Genomic DNA, 18,264 nt, shown 5'->3' with positions numbered 1-18,264 from the left:
TTTTATTATCAAGAGCATAAACCAGTCTTGATATGAAAACATAAACAAGAAGATAATCCACCATCTTTCTTGACCATTCTTTTCTGTGGTTAATAGGACCACTTATGTATTACTGCCACAGTAATACTTCTTTCTCAAGTGTCTAGTTGCTAAAAAGGCTCAGACATAGCTGTCTCATGATAAGCACTAAGCAATAAGAAGATGCCAATTTAGTAACAGCCATTCAGTTAAGACTATTCAAAAGACTATGGTTCAAGTAACATTCAAACAAGGAACTGAGCGGTTCTCATTTTATGATTTACTTTTAGAATCAGTTCCAAGGCACTACTACCCAGTGTGTTCTGAAATGCTATATATTCATAGACTAGATTGTATTGGTACAATTTTCCAGAACTATGGAGAATATCTGCAGTCACTGAAGACTTTACACCTGCTGGACCAGTTTTATTATGATATATCATGCATTGAAAGCACAGAGTAGCTAAGGCAGTCCATCAGGGCAAGGGGCCAGTTGGAGACATAGAGAAGGTTAATGGAAAACAAATGGCTGTGCTTATTTTTAAACCTGCAGAACTTGTGTCAGCTTATACAAATAGAATGAGAAAGATTTGTGTAAAAATCTACTGTGACACCAATTTATCTTGGTGCCATTTGTTCACTAGTACTGCATGCAGAGATTTCCAGCACAGGGAGCAGGTGGAAGGTCTGATAGTGACAGGAAGCACTTTGCTGAATTGATGGCACGAGGAAGCCAACAGATCATGAACCTACAGCTTTTACAGGTAGCCATATAGGAGAAACATTTGTACCTGCTGTGAAGCTCTCTGGAGTTGTAATACCGATTAGTAGGGAAGATTTTGAAAGCTGTTAGTGACAGAAACACTGGGAGAGTGTATTAAATGGAATAATCTTCAGACATGGAATAGAGAAACAGAAAAGGGATGGACTATTCCAATGAGTTGGTTTAAACTAAAGATCCTATGGAAGGCTGTGATGCTTCTGCGAAAAGTCAAGTGGGCAGCTAAGAGGAAAAGTTTCTTAGGATGCCCAGGTTATTGAGTGTGGGATCTTGTTTCATCAACAAAATGATTATAGAATTCCCTTTGTAAACTGAAGTTAATAGTAATATTGGGAATTATTTATTTTTTCTTATTTTCATAAATACTGAACTTTTAGAAGGAATTCATAGTACAACAGGCCATAGTGAAGCAGAAGAAAACCTAGGAAGAGATAACAAACTGTTTACTGATCTCACATGTCTTTGAGTAATAAGAAAAAAATGTTTCATTCATAAGTATAATCTGGATAGAACATTGATGCTGCCAAATGTGAAACTGTAGGTTATTTATTCCAGGGCCAAAAAATGGTACTATTCTAAAAATTATGTCTTTGGAGGAGAATGTGGAAAGACTAGGCACCAGGGCATAGCAAACAGAGCACTGAAGTGGAATCTTCAATCTGAATTAAGAAAATACTTTGTTTTACAACAGGATTACACAGATTGGAGAAAACCAGAACAGTGAAACTAAAGCAAAAGGAAATTGATTAATTCTGCACTATACTGAGATAAATTTGCTAAGTTCCTTCAAGAAAAATCTTATGAATGTTCTTGCAAACACATCCCTTTTTTTACTGAACTCTGCAAAATATTTAAAGCCAAGTGCAAGTTTTTGTAAAAGATATGTATCATATGTAAAAAAATACTGAAAATATTTGTGTTCTTCCTGTATTGTAACAAAATCAGAGAACTGTTCAAATATATATATTTGAACTATATATATTCCTTATAGTGACACAGAGCTTCAGACTGGACAGGAAAGGTGCTTCTTTTGATCACCAGATACTGGACAATATGCTGTTCCTCTTCACCTTCAAATATCTGTACTTAGGAAATATCTGCAGTGAAGGGCAGCCAAGAGCTGAACTCAGCAGAGCAGCAGCAGAGCAGCTTGAGGAAGTACCAACAGATGATGTCAGAATATTTTAGCTTTGAGTGGTAGCCAGTATTTGAGGTCTTGGAGGTTATTTCATGCAGGAAGAAAAATCAGCAAGACACTCATGTATTTGGGTAATTAGGGAAAAATATATTATGTCAGCAAAGTTTGAGGTAAAATGTATTTTCTTCATGCATGTTCAAATATGTCAGAAACTAAGAGATGCATGAAAGTCACAGTAGATTTGAATGAAGATTTACAACTTGAAAATTTTACTTTTGTGATCCATTCAGATAAGACCAGACATGTATTCCTTTCATGGCTGAGTTTATTTTCAGCTGTAGAAAAAGTTTAAGGAATACCACTGGTGCTTTCCAGTAGTCTGATAAGATTTTTTGTGGACTTCCAGCACTCAGACCTCTGCCCTCCTCCCTGAATAAGTAACTCATCTCTAAAAGACTCTTGAAGCTATGATGAACAGAAAAGGTGAAGTGAGCTAATTCTGTTAGCTTAGCTGAATATTTAAGTGAAGCTAGCAGAAGACTATGCAGATTTTTAAAAGTAATCATTTAAAAGTTGGAAATTGCTGTTCAGTTCTGACATTATTAATGTAAACCCATTCCTCTTTTTGTGCTGTTAAATGGAAAATCATCTTTGAAATCAGGAAAACCTGTCTAATGAAGGTGCAATGGGGAAGTTGCAGAGAAGTGTCTGAGAAAAGTTATTCAAATGGGATTTAAATTGTTATAAAACGTCCAATTTAAATGGGATTTAAATTGTTATAAAATGTCCAATTCAGTGTATTTATTTTATTTACAGGACGAGTTGAACTGGTTCACTTGCAACACAATGTGAAGTAGTTTCTGTTTATTTTTAAGATGTTGAATAGTTTTTATTTTGGTGGCTATGCTTGCTTAATACCTTTTAAAATGACAATAAAACGCCATATAGGTCATATGTGAAAATTTACACACACAAGAATAAAAGAGGCAAAAGTTTGCTTTTCATATATCAAACTATCCTATTGAACTTCTTGGATTCATATGTCTCCCAGACAACTACATTTGGCTGTTAAAGATTTCCAGGTATAAAGACTGGTTCCACCTAATGTTTACTGTCTAAAATGTAGGGATCTAGCTTCAGCAAGTATTATATGTTTCTGTTGCATTTCATGGAGAAAAAGGCATCTCCAGAGGAGGATTTATTGTGTCTATCTTAGAAGGGGATGAATCACCCTCTTGAGTGAGGTATTTTTCTTCATAAAAAATACATTTAGATGACTGATCTTAAGTTTTGTGCATCCCCTCCCTAATGTTCTTTCAGTAAGATACAGAGTGTCTTTTTCTTGACATCAGAAAAAAGCCAAGGATAGAAACTGCAGGACCTGTTTCAGTTCGTGACAGTCAAAAAGCTTTTCATATATCAAGTCAAAACATCTTGTTTCAATTTGTGCTCTCTGTATTTCAAATAAAGCTCATGAGTACAATTTTTTCTCATTCACATGAAGTGTGCTTCAAATATGTATAACAAACACCTTTAAGAGTGAAATGTCACAAGGAATTTGAATGATGATTGTAATTTTTACTCTAAAATAGTGTCACAGCACAAAAAGAATGAGAATATAGTTATTTTTTTCCGTCCATTGCCTAATAACTCAATGTTTTTATTACTCATCCATGTAAGCAATATGGGTTCTGAATCCTCAAATAACTGCTCACATGTTTTATATAACACAGATATTAATAAATTGAGAAATTCATACTGGCGGAAGGACCACAACTCCAGAAAATATCCCAAATATTGTCTGCAAGAACTGTGTTGTTCATTTCCCATTAAATATAGAATAATTTAAACAGACTTGCTACACAGACCGAAAAACAACATAAGGTGGCACTTGATGGAGACTTTTGAACCTAAGTCTGGAAAGTAATCCAAATAAAACCATATGCATGAATTTTGCCCTTCCAAAAGGCCTGGGGGATAATATTGTCTGCACTGATGTCTCTGTATGATGTACAATTCCTGCCTTAGAAGAAAATACCACACTGCTGTCATAACCATTTCATACTATTCAGCTACAATTGTGTTTCAGTCATCTTTCATCGTCTGAACACCTGTTTTCCACGTTTAGGCGTGAATGACTGCACTCGCACATAGCACAGAATGTACTTTCTGCAGTACTTGCTCAATTTCAGTAGTCAAGAAAAGTCACCTTTGCTCTGAAGTTACAATACAGAAATAAATACAATGATTTTTAATGCAGTATTTAAAGACAACTTGCTTTCTACCACTTCACTTCTCAGAAATACTTACATACCGAACAGGGTATATTGTAGTAATTATAAAATTTACACCAAGTAATGACAAAAAGTATAACTTACATTCTGTAGTATGAATTTATTTACTGTAAGGTACTAATTACTGCCATGTAAGAAGTGTTTGAGTTGAATTCATGTTTCTGTTTTTATCTTGCATAAATAAGTGCATTTTGAGTTTATTACTCCTGCAAGGTCTAGGAAAAAAAGCACTTAATATGAATCAGAGAAGGATTACAGGTTTTTGTAATTTTTGGTAACTGAAATGCATCTTGATGTTGTCATTAACATTCTGGTACAGAGTCAGTCATCAGCTATTTTGCAATTGCTATTGTTTTTTGACACAATAGTTTTGAATTGTTCATGCTTGTTCCACAATTATTTTCTCATCTGATTTTACTTTCCATTGCTCAATTTTTTCCACAGAACTAATTTATATCCTGTGAAGGTGTCCTATATTTCCATCCTTTTCTCTTACCATTACATTTAAAATTCTACCCTGTGTCTTCCTTAATGTATAGCTGCACTGTTGTCTTCTCATGTCTCTTCCTGCTTGGCTTCTGATCCCACCTATGGTGCCCAAACTACTTAATAGGGATAGGCTGGGAGTTTATCAGCCATTCAGCTGACTAAACAGAGAAAAAATATATTAAACCTCTGATGCATCTGTTCTTTCTCACAAAACTTTGCCCCTGTGAGAGCTCTTACTCTCTTCTTTCTAATTCAGTTGAAATTGCCCTGTAGGTTTAGGTGAGCTAAATAATGTAACACACTGTGTTAAACTCATTGGGAAACAAAATTAAAAATATGTCTCCTGATGAAAAGTGAATCAAACAAAAGCAAGTGTGAATATCACATTGAAAGCTTGTAGTCCTTGAATATATGTAGATGATGTTCTGTATATTCTATGTAAGAAATAATTTTTATAATGTTTGAGATTTTCTTATATGGAATAGCAAACACAGGAAATCCATACTTGTAATTAAGACAGGCTGTTCTTTTCTTTGAACATAAAGAAACTTGAATTCAAAATATTGCCAATCCTGATCATATGTGTTTAGAAAGGACATGATTTTATTTTTGCAAAAATAAATAAAACCAAAAATTTATTTGGATTATCACAGAAGCTGAAGTTATTTCAATCTGCTGTAGGTATCTTATATAGCTTTGTATTATTTTAATGTATGATTTTGCAGCTATATGTCCTTTTAATGAGGTTTAATAATGAATGATTTTCTCTTTTTGCGTGTCTTCTCAGTGAAAAAAGCAATTGAACTGAAATCAAGAGGAGTCAAGATGTTGCCCAGCAAAGACAGCAACCACAAAAATTCTGTCTGTAAGTTGTTTATAACCTTATTTTTAGTGAATGCGTATATCTTCTGGAATCCTTGTAAATATACAAATCTAAGAGAGAGATGTTGGGATGCTATAGCCATAAAATGGTTATTGTGCTTTCAATTGTCGCTGAATCAGAACTCCACTGATAATATCCTACTGGGGGTAGGAAGCAGAATATGGTGGTGTAAACTCTGAAAAATATGGTGTGTAGAAATCCCCCTGAATTTTATATATCACAGTATTTTTGTATATTGGATTATTTAGAATTCTGAGACACATGGCAAGTTAGAAAATCCAGGCAGAACACTGCCATACAGATTTCATCAGTTCAATACTGGGGACGGTGAAGGTACCTGAGCATTTTCTGTATCTAAATTTATTCTCTGTGATCTTTTTTCTTCCCCTCACTCAATATCACACCTAAATTTTTCCCTCATCTTGCCACACTGTCTGGTGAGCACCTCTTTCCAGTCTTGAGCAGCAGGGGTTAAGAACTGGTGTAATTTCCAGCTTCTCGAGAAGATGGAGGTCACAGCATCAATTTCCCCTCATTGCATGCATAGTGCACTCTGGAATGACATCTGTTTGGTCCCTTTACACCTTTTACTCTGTGTAAAGTGTAAAGCTAAAATCACAAGTGCTACCTATGGGACAATGAGGTTGTTAGTTTTTTTGAGCATCACTTTCTCTGAACTGACTATCTAATACCCTGAGAGCTCTTACTCCATTAATTAAGCCAGTCTTGAATTGAGAAAAAGAAGATATTTTTGAATTTTGAAAGCTGAGAGCCCCTTAGCCCCCACCCCCCGCCAAAAAAAGCAAATCAAAAAAGCCAGAGGTTAGGCCAGCATTCACACAGAACTCATTAAAAGTGTTATGTAATGTTTCAGACGTATTCAGATAAATTAATTCCTCATGTAATAACAGTGAACTCAATGAAGCGAAACCTTTGCTGTGTTTGCCTCATGTGCCATTTTGCGAGTGCAGAGAGAATGAGTGTCTTGAAAGCTGATGTCTAGAGGATATGTTTTTTTCTCTGTGTTTCTGTCGTGCATTGTTTAATGCAAAGTGAGTTTTTGGTATGCTCACGGGAACAAAAGAGGCATGACAATTTTCTGCTTTAAATATTGCACATAGATGGCGTGGCACTCAAAAGGAACTTTTTATGCAAGGTGTTAGCAGAAAAAGTTGATCCATCTCTTTGGTGTCTGTATCTGAATGGGTGATAATTTCATTATTTTTAAGTTACTTCTGGGAGCTGTGTGATCTCTGCTTACGGTCTCAGAGCACATGCTGTCAAACACCACATGTAGTTACAGAAAGTGGAAGTAAGACAGGCTGTGGAAGAAATTATTATACGGCAGTCTATTGTTTACCTCAAATGAAACTTGTCTTTTTTTCTTTTTGTTTTGACTTGTAAACTTTATTATCACATCTGACTTCCCAATATAAATCTAAGAAGTGTATTTTTATTATTGCCATTAGTTTCACATATATAAATCTTTTGAAAATTATAAGATTAAAATACAATGGATGGATTCAAATGTATTTTGATGCTCTTTTGGATGTAAGCTTTAAGTATTTAACCATTTATCTTACCTGCATTTATGCAGACAGAAAAGATAATTGGAGATTTGTCTCTAGAGAAGTTATAAGAATGGATATTATAATTTGATGCTGAATAGAATAATTTTTTTAAAAAAGATACATTATATACCAACACCTCTCATTATTTTTTCTGTTAGATCTTTTAAAAATTCTCTCTAGGAAGCAGAAAGCTTAGTTTTGGCTTTTTGGCTTACGGGGGGTAAATGGAATGCAAATATCATCACGAAAAATGCTGTGAGAGCATATCCTGTGCATTCCAGGACCTATAGCTTCCCCACAGCTCTTCCTCCCAAGCAGAACCTGCGAGCAGCTGGTTCAAAAAGCATTTCACAGTGGCAACAGTCTTTTAGGATTAATGTAGAAAATGTTACAAGTGTTACCAATGACAATAACATTACTGATAATTCCTTGTGGAATGCAAATGGTATTTCAGTATTTCAGTCGTGTACAGTCATAGCTCACTCTCCTCCTTTTGGACCTGCCTGGATTCCAGGATGCTTTCTATCAAATCTGCCATTCTTTATAAAGAGTCAGCTAGCAAAGCACGGCTTTCAGATGAAGGTCCTTCTATATTGGAAAGAAAATTCATTATATATTGTAGCACTCCCCAGGGAAAGAAGAGGGCTTTGCTGTTGTTTTTTGTTTTGGTCTGGGTTTTATGTGGAATTTTTGGTAGGGTTTTTGTTTGGTTTTGGGGGATTTTTTTGTTTTGTTTTCATGGGGTTGGTTTGGGGTTTTTTTGTGTTTTGTTTTGTTGTTTTTTTTTTGTTTTGGGTTTTTTTGTTTGTTTGTTTGGGGTTTGTTTGTTTGTTTGTTTGTTTGTTTGTTTTTTGGTTTTGTTTATTTGGTTTTGGTTTTTTTGTTTTCTTTTTTTTTTCTTTCTTTGGTACACCCGAAGGAAACATATCAAGTTATTTTTGTGCCAGATAGTCCTGATAGGCAGTACCCTTTAGCAGTGAGCCAGATGCAGTTGAATTGTGATTAAATTATGCAAGGATGGGAAAAGCATGGTAAAGATAACTGAAGTAAAATATGATCCTGGTTCATCCATGCCTTGCACTTGGCAAAGGTGTGAAAGAGTGAACTGGACAAAGGCACACAGGACAGGCAGTTTTCATGGCTCTAAGTGCTTTATCTGCCACAAATGCTGGCCAAATCCAGTCCGTATATTTACCCTTGGTCATCTGAAGCTGATCTCTCAGAGGGGCAAGGGAAGAGTTGTATTTTATGAAACTGCTTAGGGAAAGCAAATCCAATTACATATCTTGGTGACCATCTGATTAGTTGCCTACCCACTTTTTTTATTATTCTGATATATGCTATATTCCCAAAGATCCATCTTGCTGTCATCACTCATTCTAACATGAAAACCTGCAGACTCTGTGTCCCTAATAGCTTTGGCCTTCTCTAAAACTTCTATGACTATAGTTTGCATCGTGACTGATTAAATAAATAAAGTTCTTATTGCTGTCTCTTGTATGAGTGTTTTCATGGCATTATTTCTGTACAGCAAATCTGTCAGAGGGTGATTATCGTCTCTAAACACCTTGAGCATTACCTCTACAGCAGAGAGATTGTGCGGGAGAGTCCTGTACTTCCAAGAGGAGAGCCCTAATGAAGTGAGCTGCAAGGATAAACCAAAACTGGGTAGCCGTAGTCCTTATAAATGTCTCATTTTTTAGTCAAATAGAAGATCCTTGTAATTTATCTCTTAAAGTCTACATACCAGGCAGTTACTGCTAGTCATGCTATGTGCAAAGGATAACAAGTGAACAGAGGTCTTCCGGACACCAGTTCACAGAATATTGGGAAGGTAGGGCCATAACTGCAGACCTGCTAATTGGCACCTCTACAAATCTTTGTGCCTTCTGCAGCCCAGAAACAGGGAAGGGTTAGGAGAGCAGACTGCCCCAGAAGCCCCTAATGCCACCACCCTCCTGCTGCAGCCACAGGGCAGCCTCATACCTCCACACACACCCCCTCACCAGTAGGACAGAGCACAGGAATTCATCAAGCTCCCAGTAAATGCCAAGGAAGTTCAGTGAGGTGAGACACATCATATCAGGCGAAAACTGCAAATGATTATACAGTTTATGTGGTGTGTGCAAATCTGCCAGTGCAGTGATGCTAGGAGGGGAAGGCAGCAGTGAGAATGAAGTGCCTGGGAGAGCTGATTTCCTGAGTTTGCTCGTGTCAAAATGCAGTGTGGTGAGTTGCCTGCCATGTGACACAGCTAAGTGCAGGGAATGTCCACAGTCTCAAACAGTGACAAAAATTAACAGACACAGTGATACTTTTAAAAATATGGTGTTCATATTGAGCCATGTTATAATTTCATAGTAATTACTGAATATTGAGTGACCTAACATGACTGTGCAAAATGGTGCGTGTGAACTACTGTGTTTTACGAAGTTCAAATTGTGTAAGTATTCCCTAAGTAAAAAGCTCTTATACTTCACAAAAGCAATCTCAGGCTTTTGTGGTATTATTTGAAAATGTTTTTTAGAGTATTAGGAAAACCCATGTTAAATACTTTGAAGATCATGATTTTAGTGTAAGATTAATGCATCCTCTGAAACTTGAGTTACAGAGTTTACCTAAACAGTTCTTCACCCTGAAGATGATAAAAAGAGCTACTTTACAACAATTATTTTTGTGATGTAGTGCCAAAAAACAAATGAGTTTACAGACTAAGTATTGACTGGTTGCAGCACATTAAGTTGAATTAATGGCACATGCTCTTGAAGCTACAGTGATTAATACTAAAATGGGATTACATTGCTAATTCTATGTAAGAAAGAATGACAGCAGTCATTATTTATTTTGTTGTTGGGTAACTGAGAAAAATGGCTCAGGAAATTGTAACAAAAAGTTAAAAATTTTAGAATGAAAATTTGTTGCTTACCAATATATTCCTCACATTTTAAGTAAACTGACCAAAAATTTCGTCTTCTTGACATTTGACTACTTATAAATGTACTTTGACAGAAGCAATATGGAGACTAGTCAAATTTTGTTCTTCATTTAATGAAAGTATTTTCCTAAGAAGGACAATATTGGACTAAATAGTTGCATTTGATAGCACAATTTTCTGGCTTTTTTTTTAGCAGAAATCAATTTTTTTAAGTACTTTTATATTTTGAACAATAAATCAATGCTGACAAATCAGTCGCAAAGAAATGTGCAATCAACTTAACAAAGAGATACGACAACTGCTAAAGGTCATGAGAAGTTTCAGATATAAAAAGAAAAATTATTGCTACTTACTACATTTTAAAAATTAAATTTATATCTTCTCTTGATATAAATACAAATTTCTGGTTATTATATTTAAATTTAAGTTATCTTACAAATGTTCCCCAAAATATCTTATTATTTAATAATTTTTTAGTATATTTTCCAAAATTATTTTAGGATCACTGAAAACCTATGTAAGAGGTCCATTTATTCTTTCAAAATGCACATGTAATAGAAAAATTTCCACTAAAAATTCTGGCGTTTCTTTTTTTTTTTTTTGTGCTTGTATTGTGTTGAGTCTTCACACATGAAAAACCTTTTCTTACTGAATTTGGATCTTACATGCTATTTATTACGTGCTGTGTCAGAATCAAAAAAATTATAAAAAATACTGTTAAATATTCATTGTTCTGTTAGTTGTCAGTTTAAAATATTAAAAATCCCAACTATACAACATCAAATCTCTCTCATTCTTTAAAATTATGCTCTAATCTACATTAGTTTACATTAATTAAATATAGCATCTCATGCTTGCATTAATTTAAGAAACTTTGTATGATGGGATTGATGGGATTGATCACCAATAAACATGATACAAAACAAGCTACCCCAGTAATTATAGGCAGTTGATATCAAAAGATCCTAGGTTTGGATATTGTATGCCTAAGTGCTCTCAATATTAAGTCTGTTTTTTGCTTTGAGTATTTAAAATACTACATGAAGCTGTATTTAAAAAATAGTGATAGAAACAACACACACACACACACTAGGATAAAGTAGAGAGATCTTATCAGTTTTTTTTGCTCTCAATATTAAGTCTGTTTTTTGCTTTGAGTATTTAAAATACTACATGAAGCTGTATTTAAAAAATAGTGATAGAAACAACACACACACACACAATAGGATAGAGAGATCTTATCAGTTTTTTAAAAAAATAAGTCTGCTAGAAAGTATATTTGTTCTGCAGAATTCCAAAGGCCTGTGCCCTTTCAAGAAGCATGAATTTAAAAGCACTGGAGAAATAAATGCAATATAAATCTCTCTTTTTAATTGGTTAGGAAACACAAGGCTTAAGTATCTAACATCTTTGGGCCTAGCCTATCTGCCAATTTTATTTCAAAAAGTCTTTTTACAGAAATACTTGAGCAAATGTTAATTGTTCAGTTAAAGAAAAGAGGGAAGTAACGTTTAAAACACTGGCATTTTTATGCAACAGGTGAAGGGATAGATCCTGGAATATTTAAAATTAAAATATCCTTGTTATATATGCCTGCCTATACTTACCTGCATACATTCATATAATTATAAATAATGCATAATACTTAATATTCCATTACACCATTTACCACATGCCTAGGAAAAGATTAATGACTCTATTTCCCCGTGTTACCGAGTATTATGGTATGAAATTGGGCAGTAGGAAAAAATAACTGCTGGATTAACCTCTAACTGTTTTATAAAGCATTAATAAAATAGGAAGGCTAATTACCATGATATAATTTGTCCTATCACAGATTGTAATAATACAGAGTTTCCCAAGAGTTACAGAGTTTGGAATTTTCAGAGATTAGTATCCCTATGCAATGGAATTCTTCTACAATGCTATTTCACTATATTGTATAAATGGCTTCATAAATCAGGTTACTAAATTATACTTGGTGTTTCTAAATAAGCCCTCATCACGGCAGGAGTTTAAATATCTTTTAAAATACTATGCAAAAATCTTGCTGGGAAAAGAACTAGTGCCTAAATAGATTTGTGAAGAAAAGCATCCCTTATAGCTACAAGCAAAACAAGGTGCTTCATCAATTATTTAATACATAATTTGCATATATAATTTGTAAAATAACCAGAAGAAAGCTTCTATTAAAATATGTAAAACAAGGTGTAATCTGATTGAATTATGGATGTTTAAAATGAATTGTTATCCAGCTAGGAAGCTGAAACTGCCATTAACTAATTTTCATATACAATTATAGAATGTTACCGATTATTCAAAGTGAATGTTCATACTGTAGGCTAAACTGACATTCAATTTTGTTATTTTCAAAGTCAAAGGCTTAAAAATAAGCAACTTGCTTTCAGCAATTATAATTCTGTATAAATTAAATATTCATGCAAAATATAAATATATACTTTCATACTTTTATGTAATTTTCTTGGCTTAAGTTCTATATACAGCTCTGTTAAAAATATAGATGCGGGGAGTAAATAGGTTGGCAAAATGAAGTCTGTGTAGATTCAAATAATGTATTTAAATTATGAAGGCGTTCAGAGTTTGTGGGTGGGTGACTTCGGATTTCTAGAACATAAAAACATGGAAACAGCTTTAATTAAAGAAAGAAGTATGACACTGGTCTATGCAGTGAAGGCATGCTGCAGAATACAGACACCCTTACTATTATGTCCTTTGGAAGAGTCAGAGACTTCCCATCTCCTGCAAGGTTTCCACTTTCCACACAGCCTCATACAGAACTTGTGCACATGTTGAGATCCTGATCTTCTAAATCCTCATTGTGGGAGAATATCTTCAGAATTTGGTAGAAGGTCTTGGACTATTTTCTTTTTTCGGAATATGTTATCTACATTAAGAAACACTTTGGAAAACAATTTCACTGTGTTGGTGCAGTATCTCACTGTCTGCTGTTAGGCTGTCACACTGAAATGTGCCTATTCCTGCAGCTCTTCTGAGCAGAACTGGAAAGGATCAGTGTCATATATGTTTGGAACAGGGAAGTTTTGTTCAGTGACAGCTAATTTATGAGCTTCAGAGCAGTTTGTGTCCACTACTCCTTCTTCACTTGGAAAAAAGGAAGTAAAAAATTTATGCAACACTGTATACTAATTTCCTCAATAATGTTCATTTGGGAATTTGAAATATTTTTGGAATGGGAACAAACACAGCAAGAAGGAATTAAAATGGAAATAAATACATTAGCTTACTTTTGGCAGGAAAGTACTAGTTGCTAGGGGGAGGGGATTATTCAGCATATGTTCTGCCACAGAAATCAATAGAACAAATTGTTTATTCTTAAACAAACAAGCAGCAATAAGGTTACTCAGCTACTTATTTTTTAAAAAACAAATGCAAAGAAAAATCTCGAAGTATCTGGCTGAGTTTTGTGGCTTACGTTGGCATACTTGAAGGGACTGTAGCTGTGGTGCTCTGGCTCATATATATGCTTCTATCATACAAGCCATCTGAACACTGGTAAGAGTGACAAGATCGATTTTTCCTATATCAAAGTTTTAACTTTTAATACCCATGATGTTTTAATACATGTTTTAATACACATGATAGCATCAGGAAATAAGTTTATCTCAAAGTCCACATAATTTCTGATAATACAAGTACTTGTGTGATTTCTGTTTTCACTGTCACAGTATTTTCTGCTTCAGGCTTCTAACACAAAAGAGGTTCTCCTGCATAAGCAAAAGATATGTCAAAAAAATATGCATATCTTCCATAGTTTAACGCTTTTGAACTGAACTCTGAAGCTCAATGCCTCTGTTAGAGGAGCTACAAAGTCAGTGAATTAACAAATTAAAAAAAGCAAAACAGTATGGCTTATATTATTTCATTCAAGAAGCAACTTTTTATTGACATATCAGCTTTTTTTTCATGTGTTTGAAGTCATATGGTAAACCTGATTTGTACTGAGAAGTCATATTCCTTTCTCAATTCTACCAGACCTGATTTTCAATAGTCTGCAGATGCATCTGCAGTCCAGAACATCTGAGGCTAAAATGAAAAGCACTTATGTTGAGATTAAAACTATAGCATGAAGCAGTGCTTGTATATTACTCTGTTGTATCTAGGGAATATACTAAAAACTTAATCCACAATTTAGAGTATGAAAGTTTAAAAGCACTTAAAAAACAATAGATTATAGTAATTTCTGATGTAGTCCTTGTCAAGGAGAAGGGCTAATGTGTAAGATGGGCTGGGTTTGACAGAGAATGAGACATTTTGAAGAGGCAGAGCTTGAATCCCACACCACTGTTGTTATAAAAAATAGAACATGCCCTCAATTTCAGTCAGGTTTGCTAGATTTTTTTTTCTGTTTTTCAGTCTTTCAGTTCTCTTTCAGTTCTTATTCAAGGAGTCATTGCTTCTTGTCTTACTTGTATGTACTGCATTTTAGTTTTGTTCAGAGCAGCCTATATGATGCTGTGTTTCATATTTGGGACCAAACCAATGTTGATAAAACATCAGAGTTGTGGCTGTCATTGAACAGTGTTTATGCAGTGTTCAAGCTTTTTCTAGCTATCTCACTCTTTTTCATAATTTTTTCCCCCTTTATTTTGAAATTTTGACATTACTTTCAAACTGTCTGACTGTTGCCATTTAAATCCAGATCTTGTTTCCTCTCTATTTGAATCAGGCACTGGGTTCCCCTCAGGAAGGTCTGGAAGAAAAAGAGTAGATAATTGTGCAAGGAAAGATTACCTCTCTGGATATTCATTGATCATTAGAAGTGGAGAGTTCTGAATATTCATTGATCACTAGAAGGCACATCACACTTCAGCACCTTAGGTTTTGTTAAATTTGGTGTGTATTTGGGATATATTGCTTAAACATGTTTCTTTCAGTCATCTTGAATTACTGTTTTCCAAAGGACTCATATTTGGCCATTTTTAGTAGATGATGGAAGCGCAAAATGCACATCTTTGACACAAAGGTCACTTTTGCAACAAATAAGAGTTTTGAAGGTGGTGTTAATACATTCCCATGGAAAAAGTGTTGTTTGTTTGGGTTTTTTTTTAATTTTTTGTGGGTGGTTTTTTTTTTTCTTTTTTTTTTTTAGTGTGGAGAACTGTGTTTTCTTTGTGGCTCTCTCAAAAGTGAATGAGATGATGAACAACTATTTCAATTTAATATCATTGAAACAAGCATAAAGAAATCCAAAGCAGATGCCTGAAAAAGAAAATTTAAGCCCCAACTGCCTCTATTTCATAGTTATGTACAAGTGAAAAAAGAAAAAAAAAGATAAAAATACATTTCTGAGCAACTTTAAAATAATTGAAAACATCAGCCCTGATTAGAATATTGCCAATAATATTTACCAGCTCTTTGTTCCTGTTTTGCCATCCACTGAAGTCCTGTCCTTAAAGTACATGTTCAGACATTACTACTTCAGACTTTAGAGAAGTAATATGCAACCTCACTGATGATCTGAAATATTCCCAATGAGTGAGATATTCAGGATGAGTGTCACATATTTTTCAGCTAAAGGCATGGCAACTCAAAATACATCTTTTGAGGCAACTGATAAAACATATATATAGAATAAAGGAATGAAACAAAACTGCTCATTTTCTTGGATAGTTTTATTTATAGTTTAATAAAAGTAAAATAAAAACTAGTGTGAACTAACTGTGTTGGCACAGGATAGTTTGCTGTAGTCAGAAGTCTAGTGTTTGCATTATTTCTTCACGTACATGTACGAGCTTTCATATGGATACAACTTTCACACATGGATATACAAACATATCTACAAGGTCCAAACTCCCATCATTTTCCCTAGTAAACAGTCACTTTGTTTCAGTGTGTGCTGGTGTAAGAGAATACACTCTATTTTACCTTCTTTGCTGCTTATTTTTACACATTCTTTGATTAGTGCAAACTCTTCAGTAGACTCTGACACATTCTGTTGGCAGAAGTTGCCTCAAGCCTTGCAATTCTGTTGCCTTTTCGAGTTTTGTTGCCTCCTGTTGACACTATATGGGAGAGGCACTCATAACCTTTCTGAACAATACATTTAAGCTGGAGGTAACAGGGGGTATTCATAAGGAGAAAGCCTCTCTTGGTGAAGAAATTAATATAGTAAATATTGAGGAATCCATTCAGTGCCAGTAGCAGGTGAGCAAGATGCAGCTTGAGCTGCAGGCGAAGCCCAAAACTGGGCAAAAACTGCAATAAACTTTGCAAATAAAGGGCATGGGGACCTGTGGCCCAGCCAGGGAACCAGACACTCAGAGACATGGCAAGAGCTGAAGACTCAGCTGGCAGAGTCCAGAGCTTGGACTGTGAGGGTATAAAAGCCCTGAGGTTTCCTTTTTTGGGAGTTCTTCCTCAAAAGAATAACAGCTCCAGCTGTTATTCTGTTAATGCACCATGATTAAATTATTTTAAGGATCCTGGTCTGAGACTCTGCTGTGGGAAACCAGGGGTTGAACCAGTGAGAAAACGTGGCCTGTGTGAGAGTGGGATGTGCAGGGAGAGAAACAGGAACCTGTCAGATCACCGGAGCTGCCTGCTGCTAAGGGGCTTCAGTCCCTACCCTTAAAGTCTCTGGTGGTGGGAGTGTGACTGCCAGTGTGGCTCCTGTGTGGTCAGACAGGAAAGTTTCCTTAACAATAAAAATGTAAAAGCAGAAAAACTGTATTTAGTTCAGACAACAACTGTGTAATCAGATGACAAAACCTTTTGGATGAAAATTAGAGCGAAAGAGATGTTAAAGGGACATGACAAAATTTGCTCTAACAGCAAGCTTATTAACACTTCATGCTTAAAATGCTGCTCTCTACCAACTAATAAAAAGAGCCCATCTGCTGCACACCAGGTAATTAAAGCTCATAAGAAAAAATTCTTGGCAAAAGGAGGAGAGACAAATCTGCCACGTTAGCTGGAATTGGATTATGGTTTTGGAATTCTCCAGTACTGTAACAGCTATTTTATATTCCATATTAACATATTATACATGCTAAATACAAGTATAGCAGTCCTATTGGTCTACTTGCATTCCTATGGCTTAGAGCATTTCTAAGATGACCATTCTGTCTAATAGTAAATATTTTAGTCCTCTCTCTCTTGACATTTTTTGTAATAACAGCATGATTATCATAGATATCTAGGAAAAACGTAATTATTTTCCCTCATAGAAAGTAGGAAGAACATCTCAATGAGTGAAATTGTTTTTGTTAAAGCCTTATACTTTTAAAATAACTTACAACTCGTTTTTCACAAAAATATATTTACATTACATTACAATAATGATTTTAGCAAAAGTCTGAGTCTACTCCTAATTTTTCATATTGTTGAGAAAGTTTTCTCCATGCCCATGCCCGTCAGTAGTCCTGGGTCATAGTATATAGGTAATCTGTGTTTCAGGGGACAATAGAGTTACAATTTTTTCTTTTATCTTTCATTTCTTGTGTAGACAAAATGAAAGGTTTGTTGAGGAAGTTGTGTATTATTGTGCAATTTAAACTGTTATACTGTTTCACATTATCTTGCTCTCCTTTAACAATCAGATAAATTTTTTTTGTATTTCTTTTTTTCTGTACAATAGAGGCTGAAAGCATTTTAATTGACAGAGGCTCAGCTAGAATTCGTGGACCCCTCCTGAGCCCCTGCTGTGTTCTCCCACCCTTGCAAACAACACTGCTGTGGGTAACAAATTCCCCTGGATTAGGGGAGTAGCAGGATTAACTTTAATACTGGTGGGATGTCATCAAGTAATACACAGAGTACCCAAAGGTAATTATAGTAGTTAATATTTAAAAGCTGTAAAAGTGGTCCTATGAATAGGTTTAGCACATGGACTATATATTTGGCTCTTCATGGACTCAGAAAAAGGAAAAAAAGACCAAAATATATTTTACAGGACAGGTAAAGGTCAAATCCTCTTGTATTTTAAAGGTTCAATCTGCATAATAACAAAGAGCAGAGTCACTTCTAAGAAGTATCTGGAAAAAGTATTTTTTAAAATAAAAAAATTATTTTCTTCAGACATCGTTCTAAAATGATGGTTGATTAATTTGGTTGTGCAAAGGCTTTTGAAAAAAAAAACAAACCTAAACTAAAATTCAGTCTAAAATATAAATTC

General features: G+C 34.8%; 1 protein-coding gene across 1 annotated transcript in view; it reads left to right on the top strand.

Moving 5' to 3' along the window:
- Positions 1-18,264, top strand: part of CSMD1 (CUB and Sushi multiple domains 1) — a 1,071,386-nt gene that overhangs the window by 687,721 nt on the left and 365,401 nt on the right. Inside the window, exon 7 of the mRNA XM_041420500.1 lies at positions 5,508-5,585. Within this exon, the coding sequence (XP_041276434.1) occupies positions 5,508-5,585 (78 nt within the window). The remainder of the gene's footprint in view (positions 1-5,507; positions 5,586-18,264) is intronic.

Source organism: Onychostruthus taczanowskii, unplaced genomic scaffold, assembly GCF_017590055.1.
Source record: "Onychostruthus taczanowskii isolate IOZ18803 unplaced genomic scaffold, ASM1759005v1 scaffold11, whole genome shotgun sequence".
Lineage (NCBI taxonomy): Eukaryota > Metazoa > Chordata > Aves > Passeriformes > Passeridae > Onychostruthus > Onychostruthus taczanowskii.
Note: the sequence above shows the minus strand (reverse complement) of the source record. Positions and strands in the feature narration are given on the sequence as shown.